Below are 24,680 nucleotides of genomic sequence, written 5' to 3'. Positions count from 1 at the left end.
AATGAACGCACTTGGTAGCTCTTGCAGTGGAGGAGTTCTGTCTCTAGTTGAACATTCTTGCAGTTTACTTACTTCTCAGCACATACTTCCGAGGAATAGTCTATATAGGATCAGTAGCCTATAGGAAGGCATACTTGGCAATGACTGAAAAGAAAAAAGTATCTGATTTGAAAAATCAGATGCTCAGATGCAGATGAGCGTAGTCCTGTATTGCTGCTGTAATTATCTTGCTACAAACAGTAACAATGATCATATAGAAGATATTACTATCTATGGGTTGATCATTTGCTGTTAGTATTGCAAAATTTAATGGAAGTAGATGCAGCTGTCGTGCTCTAAGCCTGTGGCCAGGTTCCCAAGCATCCTGATGTTTGTTTTAGGGGAATCTGAAATAAATCCCCTCTGTCATCTCCCTATATTATCTCTCTAAAGTGTTGTTGACTCATTGGTGGTATTGCTGGAAAAACCACCAACTACCTGGTTAGCTATAAAGTAACTCCACAGGAGAGGATTTCTCCTCTTGCACTGGCTCAGTCTTCACATAATGCCCAGGTGCCTGAGGGAAAGAGGACAAAAATGCAAATAATTAAGAAGCAGTGTACTGTGTGAGCTCAGAGCTGTTATCAGGAGACTTGGGCTTACATGAAGGGCAAATGCTTATGCTAAGCCTGAAGTGGGGAAAAAAGATAAAACAAGGATTTGCACTTCTGTTGGATCTAGGACCCTGTGAGCTCTACATGCTTCATGGCCAGTGCTCCATGCCTAAAACTGATATGTGTGAGGGCTAGATTATCACAGAGCAGTGTTGGTCTATTCAGCAAAAAAAGTCTTCAAGGCTTCAGGTACTGTGAGATGACTGAGGACGTTTTTCATTTCCTGTGTTTCTGCTTGTTTCTGTTAGAGGATAGTGCTCCTCTAGGTGTCTGTGCAGGCTAGGGGGACTCCTCTTCAGAAAAGATGCAAAATTTGTTTTTTTTTTCTAGTCATTTTTTATTCCAACTTGTTTTTCAATAACATGCATAAAATTAGTTTCAGAATGATAAGTTGATTTTTTAAATGAAATTTAAGAAAAAATGCATTTTTATTTATGTAGTAATACTGTAACAGTAATAAATACAGCTTAATTCCTCTATTAGATTAAGTGCACCATACGCTGTTCTCTTCCCCTGAGGGCTGCTGACATGGCTGGGTTGATTCTCCATTCCCTCACCTGGACAGCACAGCAGCATTGAGCTAGCAGCCACTGAACTAAATCATAGCAGGTTGTATTCAGGAGCCCAGGAACATCCTGCATCACTGCTTGAGTCACTGGCATAGCCTCCAGTGTTCACCTGGTGGGCAAACTGCCTCAGGGTTTGGGAAGCAAAGGTAAGGTCTGTTCTTAGAGCACATGCATGTGATGTGCAAGTAGAACTGAAACTGAAGCCTTGTAGTTGAGTTTTCTCTTCCCCTTGTACAGTTTCTTGCATATATAAGGAACTCCACCACTCCCAGCTGCTTTCAGTATTGGTGATGGGTGGATGATTGGACTGGGCAACCCTGTGGGTCTTTTCCAACCTTGGTGATTCTATTATTCTATGATTTTAGTCCTGTGTTAGCTGCTTCTCAGCAGTGTCACCTTGTCAGAAGCAAGGCTAATGCCTGGACCATATATGATCTTCAGAGTCACTCTACTCTTGTGTTTTTATTCAGCTATTTGCTTGCTGATTTTGTTACATTAGGCTTAGTGGAGCTGTGAACTCCATCTCTGAACTCCTATTAATCATAATCTCAGGAACACCACGTAGCTGTCGGGATGACTGATATTCATGAAATTCAGGCTTCAGTGTAGATTAAACATGACACAGTAAAATACAGAAAATTTACATCTGGGCCAAAAAGTAACTTCTAAGGAGGATACAAAGCCAAAGGAAGATCAGGACACTTTCCCTGTGGTAGTTTGGAAAGGCAAATGCATTGTTAATTGTTAGTGAGATTCCCTTTCCAACGAAACCAGGTAATCTAAGCTGGAGGTTTCATGTTTTCTTTTGAGAATTCTTCAAATGACAGGATTGTTATGACTCAGAGGAAGTAGAGAGTAGTTGAGGTTTAAAAAAATAAAAAGCATGTTTGCTTCTGGTTTTAGCAGTAAGCTTCAATCATCATGAAATCATAGAATCATTAGGGTTGGGAGAAGCCTCTAAAATCCGCAAGCCCAACCCATCCCACCATGCCCACTGACCTTGTCGCTGTATGCCACAGCTCCACGGTTCTTGTTCACCTCCAGGTATGGAGATTCCCCTACCTTCCTGGGCAGCCTGTGCCAATACATCACCACTCTTTCAGGAAAAAAAAAAAAATCCAAATATCCAATCGGAACTTCCCCTGGCACAGCTTGTTCTTAATCATATTTAACATAGAAGTTGCACTGTGTTATTGCTCGAGGAGAATGAGTTGAACTGGAAAACTTGATCAAAGCATCAGTGTTCTTCAGATTTGTGTCTACGTATCTGAAGGATTTGGGGAAGTTCAGGTCATCAAAGTTATGAGAGAAATTGCACGTAGCCTAACACCATGGCATTTTCTATCTAAAAACAAGTTATCCAAATGAATTAATTCTTTGTTTGCACTCCTAATGTGTGCACATTTATGCTGTGTACGTTAACACACTGTGACTTAACAGTATCTAAGAAAATAACTGTGATAATGCCTTCTTAAGTGAACAGAATTCTCCTGAAACCCCCTCATTGACCATGCCTGTCATCCCACATTAATCTCTGTTGACCTTACAAATAGTTGGTGAGGCATTTAATTATAAAATATCACCCAAAAAATTTCTCATTGTAGATGCACCACATTGCACTTAAACTGCAGCTAATGCTGTGTTTATAAAGTGAATGGCCTGATAAATCTGAGTGACTGGTCACTCTTGAAGATGAAATCTGAGTGACTGGTCACTCTTGAAGATGAAATCTGAGTGACCGGTCACTCTTGAAGATGAAAATACTTGATTCTGTTGTTATTGCAGGATGTTTTGCAAAGCATCTGCTGTCCGTACAGTTGTTAATGACAAAATTCTGCCCTTTAACTTGGAGTCATATGTGACAGCATGCTTATGGCACTGAGTTATGCAAATTGGTTTTGCAGGCTGTGTTCACACTTCCTTTCTAAGCAAAATTCTGGTTTTCATGTGTTAACCTAGGGCACTCACTCCAACTTGGCTGACCTGCTTAGTGTAGGAACCTCCAGCACTTAGGTTCCTACTTCATACTGGTGAGGAAGATATAGCCCTGATGAAGGAATCCAGCAGGTGCTGGCAGCAGCAATTAACACAGAAATGCTCAGGATCCTCACCTGGAGGAGCAAGAAATCAGTTGAGCAGCAGAGCAAATTAGCTCAGAAGCCAACCAACCAAAACTTGGTGCTCAGAACATTGAGATTAAAGGAAATAACTCGTGGATTTGCTCCTAATAAGAGACTGTTTTTAGTGCAGGCTATTTTGCTGGCTCTCCTCTGTATATTGTCATGCAGGAAGATGCTGCCCCTTGGTTGGTGATGTGGTGCTGGTTCCGTACTTGTCAGTCTGTATGCTTAGAAATTCAGTGCAAGACCAAGATGTGCTCTTGACAGTTTTTCCTCAGTTATGATTAGATTGGTCTTAAACAGAATTTGGCCCTGAAGGGGTAAAATAATAAAGAAAAAAAAATAGTAGTTTATAAAAATCTTTGTTAGCCTTAGAGATAATACATAGAAAAAATAATCAATCTGTATGGCAGAAAACAGACAATTGTTATGGCAGATATTATGCCCTAAGTTAAATCTGTTGGATTTTTCTTGTTTTCGTTTTGACCAGCAACAAAATCCAATCTTAAAACTTCAATTCACATCAAGCGTGTTATCTGAGATTCCTTCCTTCCTCGCAGGGTGGGTGGTGAACAGCCCTCTCTGTTGGAACCTGCTGACAGTTCCCACCTGGCAACAACAGTGGACTTGAAGATTCGGTTCCCTTATCTACGTGCAGTGCTACCAATGTAAAATCTATATTTTTTGTGTGTCTAATGGGAAAACCAAAATTGCATACGCCTTTTGCTCTTTGGTGTGTGTATTAAGAAATAGTGTCCAAACATTGTCGATCAATACTTTGCATGCTTAAAAAGAACACTTCAAAATAACTTCTTTATGAAGTGCTGCTTAATAAGCTGTGACAGGTCAATAAATCTGCCTGTGCTTGCATTTGTAATGAGTGAGATGAAGGGAAACTCAGAAACTAATTTTATTCATCATACAAATTAATATTTCCTTCATTAGGTTTGTAGCTTACAAATTAATTAGCCTTCCCTTAAAAGAACAGGAGGGAATTGCGAGTTTCCCCATCTTACAGCTGTATGTGTAAGTTACAGCTATATGTGTAAGAGTGATCCCCAAACAAGAAAAGTGGTTTGAGGAGGTTTGAGATGTTTTGACTCTTGTTTTATGAAGGGAGAAGAACGCTCAAAAATAAATATAATGTTAGTTCGGAAACAACCAGCAGGGTTTACAGTTCACTGCATGGAGATGGATGAGCAGATTCCACAGCATCCACAGAGCGTGTTACTTCCATGATGTGAGCGTGTAGCTATGACATTTGGAGATGTTTGTTTTATGTGCGGAGATCAGCGTCACTTCCCGACTTCAGTGCATACCCTAGCTACTTCCATAGGCAGTGGACTTGCATTGTTTTATAAGTGGTCCTTACCACTTTGGTTAGTCCTTAGCAACCAAACAAATCCTGTTTAAATAAATATTGTATTTTATGACTGTTTACATTCATCTTATCTTTATGGAAGACCATAACACAGGAGCGTGTGCTCAGCTCATGTATGACTTGAGTACCATGTAAGGTGATGATGATCACAAATGAGTGTCCCAAGTGGTCACATCTGCTTAAGAAAACCAGCTACAGTTGTGTGTGATGGGGAATATGTCTGAGACTGGGACAAGGCTTGGGTAGGCTGAGCTGTGCTGGAAAGAAGAGCTGCTGCCAACAAACTGATGGTGAGCTTTGTGGAAGTGGCATCGCTGAGAAAGCATGCAGTTTAGCTGAAAATAAATAGTATGGCTTAATGGTATCATGCAATTAACAGGAATGAAAATGACAAGTGTGCTGCGCAGTTATCAATTGGGTTATATTAGCTTTCTCCTTCCTGCTGGATTATAAACAAATTTTGGATTAAAATAATGGCAGTTTACTCTTTCTATAGCACTGTAATACAATTTCATAGTTAGAGGAAGAGAGCATTTAAGCTAGTAGAGTTGAGATCTCTCCATAAATTGAAACAAGTCTGATCTAAAACTCATTTACTGTCTTGGAACAGAATTGATCTTGCTTTCACATTTGATTCTCCCACTGCAGTTTTTGAGAGGAAGAAAAATGGCATTGTTAGGTCACTTTAACTAGGCCATGGGGTAGGCAGCGAGGACTGGGAACCTGCTATTGCCAACAGCTTTCTTCTTTTTCCTTTGTCTGCCTTTCAAGGATTTATGTAAAACTGTACAGAATTTTCGTACAACGTAGGGGCAGTGTTGATATTGCCCACCTGCCAGTACTCCTTGCTGTCTGCTCAGTTAATGTTGAAAAGCAGTATCTACTAGGTTGTTCTGTACAAATGCTATGAACTTACTACATCTGGAATCAACTGTTCTGACCTTTTAGACCTGATACACTTCCAAAATTTATGTTGATAATTATCATGAAGGAAATATTCCCTTTATGATTAAATATTTCTAAAGTCTTTAAGTCTTCAGAGTGAATGAGGACACTTCCTTTCTGATCAGATAAATAAGGTAGTTATATATACACAGGCACACGACACACATGCGCACACACACACACATATAACTGTAAGGAAAAAAAAAAATTTTACTGGTTAAAAAAAGGTATTTCCAGTTATCTATATGCTGCAGAAGCAGTGCTTAGTAAGGAAACCTTTAATTTTCAAAGTTCTGAGAGTTTTGTTGTACATTTCCAGGCACGTTTTGCTTTCAGATGTTGGCACAGGCTGCCCAGAGAGGTGGTGGTTCACCATCCCTGGAGGTGTTCAAGAAATATGAAAAATAAGAAAGATGTAGCACTTGGGGTCTTGGGTAGTAGTCGTGGTGAGGATGGGTAGATAGTGGGTTAGATGATCTCAGTGTTCTTTTCTAGCCTTAATGATTCTCTGACTTCTCTGTGGTCATTTCTCACTATTGTGGTAGTGCCTGAGAAGAAATGATGAAGGGAAATGATGTTCATGTAGGAACAACATGAATGCCACCGCTGATTAGTTTTTATTCTGATAAAATATAACGCAGTCATGCAAAGTAACTACTTCACAGTACATTATAAGACCATGTTTTTGGAAAGAGATGAGAACCCTCTATGCCTATGCCAATTCTGAAATTGCTGTGGGAGCTTCACCTGTTGCACAGGTAGTACTGGAGTGACTTGAGAGAGCACCAGGAAAATTGAATCCTCTCCTTGCATAAATTCAGTTGAAAAAATGAAATGTGCCATAGTGTGTAAAAGGCAGGAGATTTGAAACAGTGTCATCAAAAGAATTTTTTTAAAGTGTTCCTGATTACACCTTTTGAAAAATTGTTCAAATAATGTAGCTAGTTGTATATATAAGCTGTGGTAGAAATTTGCTGCTCCAAAATGAGGGGCTTAGGGGATAGGGATTTTTAACCAGGATAACCAATGTTAAGTTCTGCTCTTACTGCTGGTATTTCATCCATGTATATGTCCAATCTGGACACACACAAAAAAATATCCAAAATATAAGCTGATTTTTTTTTTAACTTTCTTATGTGCCTGTGGGCTTAGGGAAAAAAAAAGAAGACTGAAAAATCACTAATCCTTGATCCCTCGCTTCTTTTTATATACAAAATAAGAAGATTGAAAGCAATTTGAATGACATTCTTAGAGTCCATCATTTTTATTTAGTCCGAACTGGATCTTCTGGCAGATTATGAGAATGGGAGTCAGAGTTATCAGTGTCTTGTTCGTGCCTATGCTATTGATTTTCCTGGGCAAATTATTTAATTTTTTTAAATCTTTCTGCAAAATGAGGATAACAATGCTGACGGATGTAATATGTTTAAAGCTCTTGAGATTCAGCAAGGAAAGACAAATTCAAAGGGGTACATGCATTCAAAGTAACTGAAATCTTTAGTATTCAGGTCACATTCTCATCAACAGGAATGGCGCAGGCATTGAAGTTTCCAACCTTTATTTTTGTGTTCTGGAAACACTGGGAAAAGTGGGCAGCTCTGTACTGGCACCAATGTGATTTGTGGAGGAAGGTTTTGCTGCTGTACAGATGTCTTCAATGAGGGCTTGCAGGGATGAGTTTCAGATCTCTGCACTTGGTTTGCTTTGCGTACAGCCTCTGTGCCTTGCTTTGCCAACTTATACATGTGGCACAATGCAGAGTAAAACATAGGGTCAAATTCTGATGCAGATTTAAATGTAGAAATGACATTGCTTGAGGTTCTTTTCTCATTTGCTGTCTGAGCTCACTGTCTTGATTGTCACACCTAATCTTTAAGGAGACACACTTCCACAATTTCATCCTTAACAACAGTTTACAGCAAAAGGTACATGCAAATCACCACAACATTCCTATGACAGAATTTTATTGTTTTTATTCACATTTCCAGGAGAAAAGCCAAATCCCCTGCTCGCAGCCATTTCAGTTTGTTCTTCAGTGCACCTGCCCTTCCCAGCAGCTGTGGGCTGGTGGTGAGTGTTGCAGTGCTGCCCCCTACCCGCAGTGCAGGATCGTGGGGAGAGAGGCTCTCAGAGCAGCCCCACTAGCGGGGCTTCTCCGGGACTAATTACCTCTTTACTGCGCTGACTCTAATGTGACATGTTTATTGCCTTAACTAACTACTCATTAGCTTAGTTGATGTTTTCGTCAATATTAATTCGTTCATTTAAGCCAAGTCAAAGCTTAAACAAAGATGTCCAGGCTGAGAAACGGGCAGCAGGATGACTTTTGTTCAGTTCATCTTTTCTTCAGCTCGATGTACACAGGGCAGGTGTCAAGCAAGAGCAACGCTAGTGGGATATGTATGAGAAATGTTGGTAATGCTTCTTAATTAGTGGGGTTTTTTCTTCTTCTTTTTTTTTTTTTTTTGAGACAAAATTCATCCATATTGAAGCTTCATAGAATCATTACAGTTGGAAAAAACCTCTGAGATTATATCGAGTCCAGCCTTAAAACCATCCCCGCCATGCCTGCTAAACCATGTTCTCAAGTGTCACATCCCCACAGTTCTTGAATTACCTCCAGGGACAGGAACTTCACCAACTCCCTCGGCAGCCTCTGCCATTGCAATGCTGCTCTTTTGGAGAAGAAATTTTTCCTAATATATAGCTGTGCTTTTTAAGAAGAAACTTTAAGTTTGTGCCTTACACATATCAGAGTCTGGTGTGTCTTCACACACATAGTAGGACTGTCAGTGGCTTTTCTGTGTGCTGAAATGTCAGGAGCTTTACTTAATGAAGCACACAACTCGTAGGAGACAGTTTTGAAAACTAAAGAAAACTGTGTTCAAATTGATAGGTTATCATTACTGCGGAGGCAAACTAAATGAATGTTATTAAGAGGTAACAAATCATTATGTAGTGATAATGATAAATGACCTTTATCTGGGAGCACTGTTTTAGTGTTCTCTCACATTTATATATATATGCAACTACTTTAGTGAAAAACTGATCTGCTGAATAACAGGAAGGAGAGAAGTTTGTACATGAGCAGATAGTGACTGGACAAGGGAAAATGGCTTCAAACTAAAAGAGGGCAGATTTGGGACAGATGGGAGGGGGAAATTCTTTACCCAAGTGGCAGTGAGGCCCTGACACTGCTGCTTAGAGCTGTGGGTGCCTGAGGCCGTAGATGGGCCCTGGGCAGCCTTAGCTGGTGGGGGGTGGCCAACGCATGGCAGGGGTGGGGTGGGGCTTTTGTGTGCATGTTGTGTAGCATGTCTCTGTCATCTGAAGAACTGTCGGTGTAGCAGTTATTAATTAACATCTCATCCTTCTAATGGGACTTCTGCTTCCACCCCTCAAGCTGTGATGCCAGACAGCTTTGCCAGCAGCAGTGACCAGAGTCAGAATGACAGCAAGGCTTTGCAGTCATTGAATTCCACTCCCTAAATAAAACATTACTAATCTCCACATGTTTAGCGTTGAGGAGCTTTCAGCAGGAATTATATTTTGAGAAGAAGGAATGTACTCACTGTAAAACTGGGATACTTTATTAAATGGGCACCATGCTATGTGCAGGGCAGGGAAGGAGGCTTGTGGAACCTGCTTCCACTGTGCAGAGCTGCTCTGTAGGCTTGACAAGCAGCAGGTGCTCAACTGGAGGTTTTGGTGGGTTTTCTGACTTTATTTTCTTACTGTCTCTCAATCAGTTAAGCATACCTGACATGAACTTCTTACAGCTCCAACGGGATTCAGCAATGTGTAATCTAAACACAGCTTAATTTAACTGCTTTCTTCCCCCTTTGTTTTCCTGCGACATCATTGCAAAATGATTTACATTCTTTTCTGAAAGGTTTTTGTTACTCCTGTTAATATTATCACTGATTCTGCTTGTGTGATTTTTTGTTTCTATTTTTTGCCACTCTCTATTGAAGGGGAATTTCTTTTTATAATTACTTCCACTGTGCTTCATCCTTTTTCTTTTTTTTTTTTTTTTACACTATTTTTTACACCATTTTCGAATGTGTAGATTGACTTTTTATTTTCATAGATATTATTTTGAACGTAGTAGAAATGTTGTGATTGAGACTCGACAACAGAGTTATTGGAATGGGGCTGTTTAAAGCAGAGTACTGTACTGTGCTGCCTTGTGTGCTCTAACATAGTGTCCCATGATGCCATAGAGAACTCACTCAGGGTCTGGCAGGCAGAGGCTAGCTGGGCTTCAGCGTTGCTGATGGGATGCAGAACTTTTAACACATCCTGTGCTTATGTGTAACTGAAGGTTATAATTCGTTACTGTATCTCTTAAAACCTGATTCCTTGCAGAGGCAGCTGGAAGTAGGAGCAATATACTTTCCACAAAGCGTATATAATCTGGGGACTACTTCTAAAACACAACATTTTTCAACTTTAATTAAAAATATCTCAGGCTTCTTATATCTTTCCATCAGATTTTCCGTTGCTTACAGGAGTTTCTGGAAAGAATCTGAAATTGGTATTTTAAATGAATTTAAACATAAAATATAGAATAGTGTTTGCAATATGTTTAATTGACCTTTCATTGACCTGGTTTTCTCCCATTCTCCTTGGCAGGCAAGGCATTGACATTCCTGCTGCTACAGCCACCAAGCCCCAAGCTGCCTGCACACAGCACCATCCGCAGAACTGCCATTGACCTCATCGGCCGTGGCTTCACTGTCTGGGAGCCCTACATGGACGTCTCTGCAGTGCTGATGGGGCTGCTGGAGCTCTGTGCTGATGCTGAGAAGCAGCTTGCCAAGTAGGTGTCTCCTTATAAACTTGTGAAACCCTGTGTCTTCTCCAATGTATACATGGAGTCATAGGATTGTTGAGACTGGAAAAGGCATCCAAGATCATCTAGTCCAGGTTCTTGGTTTAGCGTAGTCGGTAATCTCACATACAAATAAAGTCATGGAATGATTGTAGTTGGAGGGGGCTTTAAAGGCCATCTGGTCCTGCTCTCCTGCGGTATACAGGGATACTGCAGCTCAGTGAAGTGTTCAGAGCACCATCCAGCCTGACCTTGAATATCTTGAAGGACAGGGTCCCCACACCACCCTTCTGGGCAACTTGTGTCAGTGGTTCACTACCCTTAGTGTAAAGAATTGTTTCCTGTATCCAGTGTAAATCTCCCCTGTTTCAGTTTGAAACCATTTCTCTTTGTCCTGTCACAACAGACTCTGCTAAAGAGTCTGTCCCTTTCATTCTGTTAGCTGTCCTTCAGATAACTGAAGTAGTTGTAGTACTTGGCAAGGAGATAGAAAAAGTAAAGGAATCCTCCATTCTGGAGAAGGCAGCTTTTTAGTCAGTAATATTGCTAGCATCAAGGAAACTTGTGTGTATTGCTAAGAAATCAGAAACTCAGTGGACCACAGCCTGTCTTTTGAGTTTGTGGACTACTTATTAAAGTGTCCTGAATTAAGATATGGAGGGATTATGTTAGACTTAGCTGTCTTGTACATGTTCTCATCTCCTGGAAAGAAAATCTTAGAATGGCTCTGTAATGTGTAGTGTAGAAATAAAATCTTTCAGTTAAGTATTTGCAGTTGTGTCTAAAGAGGAAGGAGTATGTTGATTTCAGTTCAGATCTTGGGCTTGTCTCATTCATCAGAGACTAGATTCTTTTTCTGCAAGTATCATCAATCACACCATCAGGTAGTTATAACTAAACACAAAGTGAAGTTGTTAAGAGGACTTGAATAATAAAGGCAGTGTCTTGCACATTTTGTGTTAAGAACGTGGAATTTTTTAGTTTGTGTTTTTTTTTAGCGTGTGGCTATGCAGGAGATGAGTGGCATTTTTCTTGAGTATCCCCAAACGTATGAGCTGAGACCCAAAGACAGTGAATTTCTCCTGAAGACTTGGTCCTCACAGTCCTTACTCTGTAGATCTGATTAATGGCAACAAGACTATTTGTATAGTGAAGGATTTTGCAGTATAGTCTTCGTTTTTATTGCAGTTTGTTGTGAAACAGGCCATCTGGTCTGAAATTTATTCGAGATTGCAAACTGAATGTGTTTTAATTTATTTAGATTTTACCAAAAACGCATGCAACTTCAGCATGCAGAGGGAAAAGCTTTAACTTGTACGTGTAGTTAATGATAAAATAAGAAGTCTGTATAAGAAGCAATCACAGTTGGTTATTGATATTAAATAGAACAATGGTGCTATGCTTTAAGTAGTGGGCTTTAAAAGCTATTTCAAGATTCCTGCTTTTTGTGTAGGACCTTGGAAATTGTTAGTTGATGTACATTAGTGTGTTGACAAAATTTTCGTTCATCAGTACAGTTATTGTGTAGGAACAAACTGAACTCCAGCTACAACAAAGAAAACATCTCTCCTGCTCTTGGCAGAACGTTGCTGTGAGCAGCTGCAATCTTTGTGTTTGGTTCTCAGTATTAATTAACATTGCAGTATCATACTTCTGCAGGCATCTATTTGGAAAATAACTTAATAAAAATGCTAAAAAACAAATAATAATGTTTGGAACATGTTTGTTAGGTAAGTTAGTACTCTTGGAATATGGTAATGTAATGACTCAAATGCTGACCAGTTTGAGTTCTGAATTTGGAATATGGGCAGATGGGATGTGTTTCCCTGCAAAACACAGACAAACTGTCCAGCATGTGTGAAATATGGTGATGCTTTTGGTTTCAGTACAGCTTTCTGAATTTGCACAAATTGAAATTCTGGTGCTTTCTCTGTCTGGCACACGAAACGTGTCAGTATTCACTCGGGCTTTTTTTTCTTAATATTTAATGTTTTAAAAATGTTTTTTAGTGTTTTCTCCATAGTAATTTAATTAGTGGCATTCTTTAAGTGTTAATTATTAGATTATTTTATGAACCATCCATTAATGGAGAAGCAGTTTCATTCTAAAGAAAGACTTCATGACTTGTCTGTGAAAGGTTTTTGCTCATAAAAAAATAAGCTCTTGGTTCTGAAATGGCAGAGCTCAACATAGTTGATTCTTTAGGTATTAATATTATCATTTTTTTTTTTTTTTTGCTTGTAGCACACCACAAGCATTGTAGAAACCACATCATTAACCTTAGCCTTCAATTTCAGAACTTAAGTTCTAGTTTATAAGTGCACTTAAAGCATTTATTAATAAACACATAAACATTGTAAGTGTTGTATGCAGAAAGGACTGATGATTTATCGCAGCCCTGTGTATGCACCCACCTGTGGAAGCACTAAGATACGTAGTTTTTACATTGCATTAAGGGAGATCATCAAGTTTATATAGCAGTTTTAATTTCCTCAGACTGTAAAGGATGAGTGATTGCAGTGTGCTGAGGGCGGTTAGTGGATAAATCTGTACAGACTGGAGGAATATTGTTATTTGCCTGAACCTCGATTATTTCTTTTAGCTTGACAGAAGAAGCCAAGGCATTTTACCTTCCCAAAGAATCTTGTGTGTTCTATTGTATTTAAATGTGGGCTTGCACAAACCAAGTGAATACAGTTCTTCAGAAAGTAATTTTCATCTTGCTTTTACATCCTTAGCTGTCATAAAGATTAGTATGGCTCTCTATACACAGAGCACTGAATAAATGAATGTATCAGCATGTAGCCTTGAGGAGCCCAATGCAATTTTCATGATGATAAATTGTATAATAAGCGAGAAAGTGTTTGCTTATTAATCCATAACAAGATTTAGATTGAAAATGGCCTGTTACATTCATGACAGATACAGTACTGACTGCAGACAGACTAAGATGGAAAGAAATGGAGCAACAATGTGTGCAGGGGGTTAAGTGTGCATCTTACCCTCCCGGTGCCCTGCTGAGCTGCCCCTTTTTGTGCCTGATTTACCGTGTACACAATAACAGTGCACAGCTGCCTGGCTTCTATCCCTGATGTTAAGAACGTTTTATGAAAGAGCTTTTATGTCAAGCTTGTGCTTAAAAAAAAAAAATCATGTTTATTGACAAAAGAAGTGGTGTTTTCTTTTTTCCCTTCTGAATTAAATATCTGAGCTGAAATACAAAACTTTGGTATTTATAACTCCTCCACTCTCCCAGTTCATCCCAGTCCCCAAAGGCTGCAGCGGACTAGCCAGCCTTGCCTAGAGAAGCTGCTCAGGCATGAGGATTAGGAGTATTTTTCTAGCATTTATTAGGCTTTGATTTCTTGGCACAGGTGACTGTAGGGATCACTGCCGTCTGTAATTTTTGCTCTTTGAATTACAAGCTACAGTTAGATATAGATCATGACACTGTATACCAAAATGAACAAATCATCTTTCTGTCTATCCATATGTTTATACATGTGTGTAGTAAATAATTACACTAAATGTCTTCAGTTTTGATTGCATTTAGAGGAAACCTTTTGTTTTCTGTCTGTATCGATTCTGCCTGTGAATATATGCTGTGCAGTAGGGACATCCCTAGTTTTCAAGTGCAGTGGAACAGCTTTAGAGCATTCCTAAACAGTTGCTGAAATTGAGATTTTTAAAGGACAACTGAGGACTGGTGCTTGGTCCAAAATAAGGGGGTGAGGAGGAAAAAGGTGCATTCCAAGCTTTGCGCTTCACAACAGGGAGGACGTTTGGTTCCTTTTCCTTTGTTCAGCCATTGCTTCAGTGCTGCACATGTAAACAGAAGGGGGTTTTTGAGGTGTGTTGCTTGTGGTTCCTGTAAAATGAGGTGGGATATACCAGTCTTCACTGCTTTCCCTCCCTCTTGCTTCAGTGGAGAGAAACGTGGGTGAGTGTCTGTTTTGCTGATAGCTGCTTTCCCTAAAATGCAAAATGGGCCCCATCTCTGCAAAAGATCCCTTCTGAAATCACGCACTTTGTGATCTCTTCTTCAGGCTCCTTTCTGTAGCTGCTCTCTGTCTGTGACTGGCAGAGAATATCTGATGGGTAAATTTTTACATTTGGTGACAGAAAGTGGTCTGTTCTGGGGTGCCATTAGGGGTTGATGAAATTGAATATCTGTTTAAAGTGAGAGGATGAAGTCTGACTCTTGAAGGGTGTGATAACCAAATTCGAGTAGATGTTATATTCGCTTTTAGTAGCTCAGATGAGACTTATGAGATGTGTTTTAGATTTAAAATATGTTACAGGTACGTTCCAGACAATTCTGCTCAATTACTTAACAATCTAATGTTTTTTTTGTACATTGTAAAAGTGTCAGTTTCTATCTAAATGCAAATTCTGATTGATTAACTTCTTCAGATGGACAGTTATGAATAAAATTATTTAATTATGTAAACAATTTGGGTAACAGCGCTTCAAAACATAACTGCTAATGAAAGTCAGCTTTTCCTTAAGAAAGCAGATAAAAAGGACAAACAAAAAACTCAATTACATGGAGTATTTGAATCCCATTTTCTTACTTCTGTGATTAACTCATAATTTAAATCAGTGCACAGTGCTTGCCATTGCACAGACCGTGCCACCAGTAGCGTTGCTGAAGGTTACAACCCACAGGTTAAGATCCTGTAACCCATGGAACTGTTGTTGCACTCTCATCAGTGCTACTTAATTACTGTGATGACCTGAGGACGGGGTCTGGCAGAAATGTGCTCCACTGAAGAGCCAATCTGAAGCACAGCCCTGATTGTATGGGAGAATAATGGAACACTTCACCTAAAGGGATGTGTGTTCCCTCAAATGACATAACTAGTGAAATCAAAGTAAAAACAATGTTCTTAATTGAAAAGACGGAGATGAGGAGATAATGTTATTGGTGTGAATATTGTCGTGTGAAGGGATGTCAGACACTCCATACCACTGTTGTGCAGGGCCATGGCTGCCCAAGGCCCAGCTGAGCTGCCCCTGTCCTGGGCTGTGCAGCCCACAGGGCACTTGGTCCATGGGACCCACACAGGGACTCACTGCGAAAGAAAATAATACTGTCTGTTAGATACTGTTGTTTTCCAGTTTGGAAAGACTGAGGCTTCTAGCTTTGTGGCCTTATTTCCCTGAGGGTGCAGGACTGGCCAGTGAGAATCAGCTCCTGGGAGTCAGTTGAAAGGCACAAGTCGAAGGCAACAAAAGGTGCAGGATTTGGAGCCGGCTTCCCTACTGTTTGGTACAGTTAGAGTGTTGTCTCTGGTATTAGAAATGTGTGCTAGAGGACAGGCTGTGACCGTTTTGTCTGCTATGGTCTCAAGAATCATTCCTCAAATGTCTGCTAACAATGCAGTGGGAAGATGGGCAGGAGGAAGACGAGAGGCACAACATATTGCCTTCTTCTGTTACATGTACCGAAGTCCTAAAGCCTATTGGTACAAGAGCAGAAGTTTGGGTACAAAGCCAGTGTTTCCCTCTGTGTGCTAGTTCTGCATCTGCCTTTGTTTTGTTGGAGGTTTGGGCAGTGTGCCTGACCCAGCTCATGGCTGCCTTCTGAAAGAGGACATGTAGGCCAGCTGGCCTGGCCGGGGGGTTAATCCCTGCCTGCATACTGCCACTGCTGAGTGATGCTAATGAATTAGCAAAAAGCCTGTTGCTTTTCAGGAAAATGCACGCTTTACCAGACACTATAAGGAAAAGTGCTGCTGGCAGAAACATGAGGCCTTCTTATAGGAAAAGTACTGAGACACTGAGGTTTCGATTGCTTTTGAAAGATAATGAGGCTGGTGTGGACGCCTCACTTTGATACCTTCTTCCCGTTTCATCATTTCTATCTGTCAAGTCCCCACATGTTTTTTTTTTAAGTTATATTCAAACATGCTTTTCCAGATGAAAAGAGAGAACTTTATAATACTGTTGCAGAGACTTTGTTGGCTTTCAAAAACAGTAGTTTTAATGCTTATGATAATTAATATGACAGCGTCAAACTGTTATTTTTATGAGTTCAAATCAGTAAAATGGCAATACGTTATCTTGTTGCTCTAGAAAAGTGATTCATTTGGTAGAAAGCTCTTTAACCACACTGAAGATTTTTGTTGCCAAATAGCTAATCTGAGAGCTTCCAGTAAAAAAAAAATTCTCAAAATTATTTTTAGGGGCTCCCTTTAAAAAACTAACAAACAAAAGACAACTGAGAGAGTATACAGAGTTCTGCAGACACTTGTCTCTGTTTTTGTTTTGGTTTTTCAGAAATAAATAAGAGCCAACAAAAGTGTACAGGAACAATTTTAGGCATAGCTAAATAATTGTTTGGTTACAGCATGCCACCTCAGTCCTGTCCAAAACCAGGAATGGACTTCACAGTCACCAGTTCTATAAACTACTATTACTCTTTAAAAAATTAATATAGCTTTCCTTCAGTGTCACTTTCAAATAACAATAGTGAAGTCTGGGATAAGAAAGGTCAGAATACGTAGTTTGTCAGTTTTAGTCCCCAAAAAGGAGATCTCAGATGTTCATGTTTCTAGGTGAATAGACAGACTAACCCAAATGTTTCTGGAGTTCAGAAAAATGAGCTGATGCTTTTTTCTTTCCGATTTGAGTTCAGTACATTTGAACTGCTTGTGCTGGTAGAATATTTAATGGAAAAGCTCATTGTTTGTGTGACTGTGGAGCATCAGGTGTACAAGAAATGATTTGCACATGGAATTGTTTAAATTTCTCCCCTCATTTATTTTCGGGGCCGGTAGAGTCTGGCTCTGCTTTGAGAGCAGAACAAACCTTGCTGACTCTGATAAACCAGTTTTTACCCATTTGGAACCACACAAAGAAGGATGCAAGTGCGCCGTGTTTACACTTCTTTTGTGATGATGATTTTATTTCCAAGGCTTTCATGCCAGAGAGATTGCCTGCAGCTTTTTGGTTTGAGGAGCTTGCACCGTGTGAAGGAGGGGCTCAGCCAGCCAGCCTTCGGGTGGAAGGGGTAGGCGAAAAGTAGGTGCTGGCCCTTTGCCTCATCGCTGTGCTGAGCAGCATCGCCACCACTGAACCTCTGAGCAACAGCATCAGAGGCAGTGCATTGGCTGGGGATTTGGAACAGAGTGTTCCCATTCATCCATTTTAATAGCATTAAATGTGTAAAATGAATGCAATCATAGAACTGGAAACGGCAGCTCTTACTTCAATGAGTAATCCCTCAGAAAGCAGCATGACTACTTGGGTGCGTAAGGGCTGCAGAAGGAGATGTCTGGTTATGATTGCTGTGCAGCTCTGCTAATAGGTTTGTGTTGCTTTACAGGCATTGTGCTGTGTTACAGTGAGTTACAACTCACCTAATTGGGCTATCCTCTGTGTTTAGAAATGCATAGCATTTTTTCAGAAACTTGTGATTCTAGATAAGGTGATTTCACTGAACTGGCACTCATTTTACTGAGTATATTTTTATCTCATATATGTCTTTTAGAGTATGAAACATCTGAAATCACAGAGGTAGTGGAGATTTTATCTTCTTTCGTATAATAAAACATACAGTTAAATGATACACTTACCTTAAAGCAAATCTTCGTTTTTATTAGCATTCAGATATATTTGTAATACAAACAGCTGAGATGTATAAATTCCATTAAAATTTTATGGCACTTAGTTAGACATAGTTGTTTGCTTATATATTCTCAAAACTTGGCCCCTGTGCAGAGGGAGAATCTCGGCTTCATTCTGGTCTTCAGACAGTTCACTGCTGGTGGAGGTGGCAGTATGCAGGACAGCACCTCATTTTCATAGGAAGACAATTAACCTGTTCATGTTGTTTACAGGTTGGTATTTTTTTATTGTTTAATCTCTAAACAGCAAAGAGGAGGTAAGTGAGTAGGCTACTTTTGGGTAGCAGGGCCATAGCAGCAGAGTTGTTTTAGAGCTGGCAAAGAACTGTTGGTGGTCTCACTTTTGTTGCTGCAGTGTGTTGGAGAAAGTTGTCTCTGCTGGACAGGCTGCAGAGGCTCAGGCTAATCCTAGTGAACACTGTGTCTAAGGTGCTCTTTCCTAAAAGCCCAATTCCTTCTCAGAGGATGATCTTTCTTGCTCTCTACATGACCCTTTTCCTCCCATTTCTTCCTCCCATGTTGCTGTTGTTTTCTGTTGGGAAAATGTTGTCTCCTGGTCATGAAAGCTAGCAGGTAAATATTGCTTTGCCATAATGGTAATAACTGAATGCCTTCAAGTGTTGAGTTTTGCAGTCTGATTTTTAGGCAGATCAGATATGTCTTCAAGCATTAGCTTGCTTTTCTTAAGACACAAAGCTATTAGCCTGGAGAAGTATTTGTGTTTTGGGCCATGGATTGTGGGCATGGGTGTGGGAAGGATTTTTAGAATTTCTGGTCAGTGTACAAGTCTGCAGTCTTTGCCGTCTGCTATGACATAGATAAATGGAAGTTAAAGAAGTGATAGTTCAAGTAGTAACATTTTAGGAAAGGAAGCTTTTGGACAAAAATTAGACATGTATCTTCAGTTAACTTAGTCTCTCAGTTGTCACAAAAGAGATCTTACTTTTGCTTAGTAGTTGTTTGTTACTGATACTTTATTGTTTCTTATGCTGTCATGGCAATTAAAATATTGTGTAGGGAAAACTCAGATGCCAGTTAAATCCCTTAGTGCTATTTGAAAAACTGAATTAAAAACCTCATTGCTAGAAATTCTTATAGAGCATTTGAATTATTTTAGTAAGTAACATAAGGCGTGGGTCTGTCATCTCTCCATGCTCCTGTAAATCATGCATTAAAGAAAATCAAACTGAATAGATTCAGTGAGTTTAGTTTAAGAAGTCTCTTGCCTTAATTTCCCATAAGTAGTGCATAGCTGAATTAACTAGAATTAAGAGGTTGTTTTCAGCCTGCATTTAAGATTAAGTGTAAAATATAATTTCTTTACAAGACATTCTTCATTTGCCTTGTCCTCGGCTCTGTGATATGTATTCAACACATACAGGTAATTTGTTAACAAGGCCTTTTTAACACTTGGGACAGATGCACATACTGTTTTCAGTCTTCATGGTTAATTATTCGATTTTGTATGTGATGATAGAACACCCTGACTCCTAATCACTGCTCATTGTTGGGAGTCCATTATATTCTAACTGTTTGAGTGCTCCCGTTGACCTTGAACTGACATTATAAGCTGTTTCTAATCTCTTCACTCTATATTTCTAATGCTCCTTTTCTTTCTCCCTGCTTTGTCTGGCGCCGTTTAGCATCACAATGGGGCTGCCCCTGAGCCCAGCGGCTGACTCTGCACGCTCCGCACGCCACGCGCTCTCACTCATCGCCACAGCCCGGCCACCCGCCTTCATTACCACCATCGCCAAGGAGGTGAGCGGGGTGATGAACTCCTGTGAGACAGCAACACCAGTGTCTTGCCCTTCCTCCCCAGAAAAGGGGAAAAAAAAAGCAAGGGTCGTGTTTGTATTGTTGCAGATTCATCTTTCCAAATGACACACTGGTTACGATTGGGTTTATACTTAACTCAGTCCATTGAGTTATGTCTTTGTCATATCCTGGTCTACAGGTTGTCCAGAATAAAAAATGAATGTGTAAAAAATCCTACTTTCCCTTGGCAATGCAAAAGCCACCCAATTATATGGATTGAAGCAGGATAGACACAGAGCCATGCAGGGTGGGGGCAAGGAGGAGGGCAGTGCCCAGAGGTTGTTGTGGATCTGAGTGAACCCAGATGCCTGGAGCTTTTGCTTAGCTAGATGTTCAGCAGCATGCCTCAAAAAGCCTATTATAAAGCAGGCACCTACTTCCTGAGGAAATACAAAGAAAATTGTCACAATTATGTAATCAAAACTGTACGCGTTGCTCATTTTGACCTGTAGTTTCATGAGATTAAGTAATACTCAAAATAAAGGTAGACCTTTGTTTAAGAACTGCATCAGGGATGACCACTGGTGACTGCTCATAAGTAGGGGTGAGATATAATCAGAGTGAAGAAAAGCAAAGCATTCTGCATGGTGCAGCTCCATGTAACGTATTTAGTAAGAATATTTAGCAAGACCAAGTTTCCATGTGTAACCCTCTTCCTCATAGGTGCACAGACACACTGCCCTCGCAGCAAACACACAATCTCAGCAGAATATTCACACCACCACTCTTGCTCGGGCTAAAGGAGAGATCTTGAGAGTCATTGAAATACTTATTGAGAAGATGCCTACCGATGTCGTGGACCTTCTAGTGGAGGTAAGGCTTTTGTGCCATACGGCTTTGTGATTTTGATGCAGTAATGAATAAAGTCTTGGCTGGAGTGGCATTGTGACATTTGATTCTCTTATGCACCATAAACCTTTCTATATGTGCCAAGGATTTGTTTTGTATCACCTAGCTTGTTTCTAAACTTAACATCTCAAACATGCCTATGGCTTTATTGTGGAGGAATCAAGCAAGGGAATGTGCTGATGATTACAGGTGTTCAGATAGTACTTGTACTAGCACATGGTGGGAGTCATTTGAACATTTTTAGTCTCTGTATTTTTTGGTGCTAACAGGTACTGGTGAAGAATGGTACAGACAATACAATAATTTTGCAGTTTTTGTACATATTTTAAATGTAGGTTTTGAAAATGCAGTAAGGCACCGAAATGCTTTTTTTTTTTTTTTTATTTCCCATCAGAACCTTTATTATGAAATACACAACACAATGTCAGATATTTCTTTTGTTTCCAAGGTTATGGACATCATCATGTATTGCCTTGAAGGATCTTTAGTTAAGAAAAAAGGTCTTCAAGAATGCTTTCCAGCCATCTGCAGGTAAGTTTTTCCTTCATGAATAATGTGAACTAAATAATAGGGTCTTTAGCAAGATGCATTTCATACATGGAGTGGAACAGTTTTTTGCCAGCTGCTTGCTTTTTAAAACAGCAAATCAGAGGAGTATTTTTTAGCCTACCTCTAATCCTTTACAGACTTTAGTTTTCTGTCACATCTGACAGATAGGAACCAGAAAAGAGAAGCATTAAGAACTCTTGGTAGTTCAAGTACTGTAAAAGTCTAGAAGAAGAAAAACACTGTGCAATCTTGGAAAAACTGTCCTGCTAACCTGTCATGCATCCTATCTGGAGCAGCTGCACAAGCTGACCAAATTAATTGGACAGTTTTCTTTTGGAGGGTTTATAAATATCTTTATTGCTGTTGCAGAAATCATAATAACATTCTTGATTAACAAGCTAAATTGCAATATGTATGATCTGCTTGAGTGAATTAATTGTCATAATCATGTACAAGCTGTGGAAGAAAAATTGACTAAGATGGTGACACCAAAAAATAAGGGTTTGAAGGTTTAGGGGAGGTTAGTAATGGATTGTTTCCAGGATTGTTAGCTTGCAATGTGTTGGCTTCCCCAAATGCCTTGGGGCTGAGTTGCTCTCTGTTAGTAAGTTGAGATAAAGCTATGAGCAGCAGCTCACATGTCAGCTCTCCAGGTGTGACTGAGGGCTTGCAAGCTCACTTGCTTTCATTTCTAGGTCTGTTGTCAGTAGGTCAGTCCTTCAGTGCTCTCCTACTGGGGGCCTGAGCAAACAGCAAAAGGGTGTCTAATTTATAGGAAGTTTAGGCCTGGCTCTGCTTTGTTCTCTGAAACATCCACCAGAGTAGAATGGTGAAAATAAAAGTTGCATCCTTTATGGCAATAGCTGACTGCTGTGATATGTCAGCCTGTCTTTGGGCACAGCCCTGTAATTTCAGGCAAGCCTCTCAGGCCTGCCTGAATTTGCTCATCTTCCACCACATCCTTGAGAGCTGAGCAGATTGAGGAAGCAGGGAACAAAAGCCGAGTTCAAGTAACCCCTGCTGGGGGACAGGTGAGCCCTGTGACAGGAAGTAGGACGCAAAGGCTGAACTAGTTTTTAAAAATATTTTTGATGCTCTCATGCTGAACACAGGAGGTACAATTGAAATTAAACCTCACAAAATCGGAGGAACACTGCTGTTTTCTTCAGAGCTGCTCTGAGTGCAGATTCCCAGTCCCAGTGATCTGGGGAGGGAGCTGAGCACCATTCTGTACTTTGGTCCTGGAATGTTTCTGCTTGTCTCTGTGACTCTTTAACAGTAAAATGCAATTTATACCACACGAACACTTACGGCATCTTAAGACTGTAATGAATGTCCCAGTTATACCATTAAACTGGTACAGCCAATAAATTGTAACATTTGTCTCTCAACCATTACATTTTAATTTAATAAGCTATTAAAATATTGAGTAGTTTCAAGAAAGGAACTATTATTCTGTTGACAGATAGGACACTGATAGAGGTAGTTTTCCTTCTTGATACTTTAAAAGGCTTAACGTAACACATAAATGCAAGGGCAAGTGGGAATTAGTGCAAAAAATCTTCCCTTTCCTGTTGTACTTTTATAGTTATTACTAGTAATTTAACAATATGTTAAGATAACGTATATTTCCTATTATACATAGTTATAGCCATTGTAAAAATGATACAGCACCCCACTGACGTAGTCATTCAACCCAGTGGAAATTTTCATAGGATATTAGCAAATTGTTGAACGTCTGGAGAGATTCCAAGTGGAAGCACTTTGACGTAATCCTATTATTAATTGTTTTAATATCTATTGCTCTTTCTGCTGACCTGCCTTATATGCACACTTGTTTTGACTAAATTGTGTAGGTGCCCAAATACTTCCATTAGGTGTGCAAGCTCTTCTTTCTCATAGCCTGTCATAAGATATTTCCACAACGTTCTATAATGACGAATGTTTTGCTTGTTTGTCTCTTTGAAGGGGCATTCATATCTTCACAGAACAGTAAAAACCCACAACTGTGAGCAGTGATGTGCTATATTGAAGTACCAGATTCATTCTTTTCTTTCATTTTTTTTTCTTGGTGTTGTACAGAAGTGGCAGGGTACTGTTAATTGCTGTGAGCATGGCTCAGTCCTCATAGGTGGTGATGAGGTAAATCCATCACCATGTATTTCATTGTTTGTGACTGTGGTGTGTACCTTCCCCTTAGGGGTATTTTTTTTAACAGAAGGTTGTACTGCCTTTTGGCATCCTTGGTACCAGCCCATTTCTTACAAGAACAGAAGTATTGAAGTGCACTGCAGTGTGCATGAGATAGTTCTGGATTTCTTTAAAATTTTGAGTGGTGATATTGAAGACAGCAAAATTCTGTTCAAATTCAGCATTATCCTGATTCAGCAACCGCATGAAGCTGAGTGGTCCCTTATGGACTGTGTTGGGTCAGGTCATGCATTTAGTACAGTTTGCTGACTTCAAGCCTTCTGTGTAACCGCATCATCTCACATGGGAGTAGAGATTAAATTTACAACAACAACTATTTTAGACTACTTTTTACTAAGGAGCAGACTAGCAGAGAGAACATCAAAATTTGAGAAAGTGAGGCTGTCTGACAACATTTTATGTTGATTGTTTGTGGAAATTTAGGAGAGCAGGACTGAAGGAATTCACCATAGATGAGAGATACTGCTGCATCTTTGTGGGTCTTTAAGGAAACCTTCCCTTCTGCTTGGTAGTTTCTCAATTGATCTTTCATCACTTTTTTGTTAACTGATTGCCTAAGTACTTTGGACACAGATTTGGAGCATTTGAGGTGTGACAGTGACTGCTTGGCTTTTCTCTCACTGGCCATCTGTCCTATTCCTAAACACAGTTTCATTTGGGAAGTACAGGGAGAAAGATGCATGGAAGTTGCAGCTCACCCTTTGTTTTGGAGGCTGAGCTGGTACCAGCAATAGCAGCACTGTTAGTTTGGGTCCAGCAGTTAAATTAAGCTGTCTCTTGGCTGACTGAAGTTTCTCTGGCGAGCAGTAATGGAACAGCACTCAAAGCGAGGTTTCCATTAAGATGCTGATGGTGGATATGGATGCATCAGCTTGGCTTGCAAAAATGATTCTGTAGCATAGCTGAAATATATGCTGGCATATCATTCTCTCTTCAGCTCTGCTGTGTAGAGGTTTAATAGGGGAGGCAAAGGATTAAAATACTTAAATCTGTGGATACTGCAACAATACTAAGCCAAAAGATAAAGAGGGAAGCTAAAGGGCTGACAACAGAATGTCAGTTGAAGGAGTAATGTTTTTTATAAAATTAAGCTCAAAAATGTCTGTTTCCTTGAACCTTT

General features: G+C 39.9%; 1 protein-coding gene across 2 annotated transcripts in view; it reads left to right on the top strand.

Annotated features, from left to right (window-relative positions):
• The window catches only part of WDR7 (WD repeat domain 7), a 111,826-nt gene that overhangs the window by 61,435 nt on the left and 25,711 nt on the right, over window positions 1-24,680 (top strand). For both annotated transcript variants that reach the window (XM_065747093.1, XM_065747094.1), the window contains 4 exons: window positions 10,304-10,490; window positions 19,777-19,894; window positions 20,615-20,764; window positions 21,249-21,331. In XM_065747093.1, coding sequence (XP_065603165.1) covers window positions 10,304-10,490; window positions 19,777-19,894; window positions 20,615-20,764; window positions 21,249-21,331 — 538 coding nt within the window. The remainder of the gene's footprint in view (window positions 1-10,303; window positions 10,491-19,776; window positions 19,895-20,614; window positions 20,765-21,248; window positions 21,332-24,680) is intronic.

This window comes from Cyrtonyx montezumae, unplaced genomic scaffold (assembly GCF_038088225.1).
Source record: "Cyrtonyx montezumae isolate F1298 unplaced genomic scaffold, pur_monq_1.0 scaffold_41, whole genome shotgun sequence".
Taxonomy (NCBI): domain Eukaryota; kingdom Metazoa; phylum Chordata; class Aves; order Galliformes; family Odontophoridae; genus Cyrtonyx; species Cyrtonyx montezumae.
This window is presented reverse-complemented; position numbering and strand designations above follow the sequence as displayed.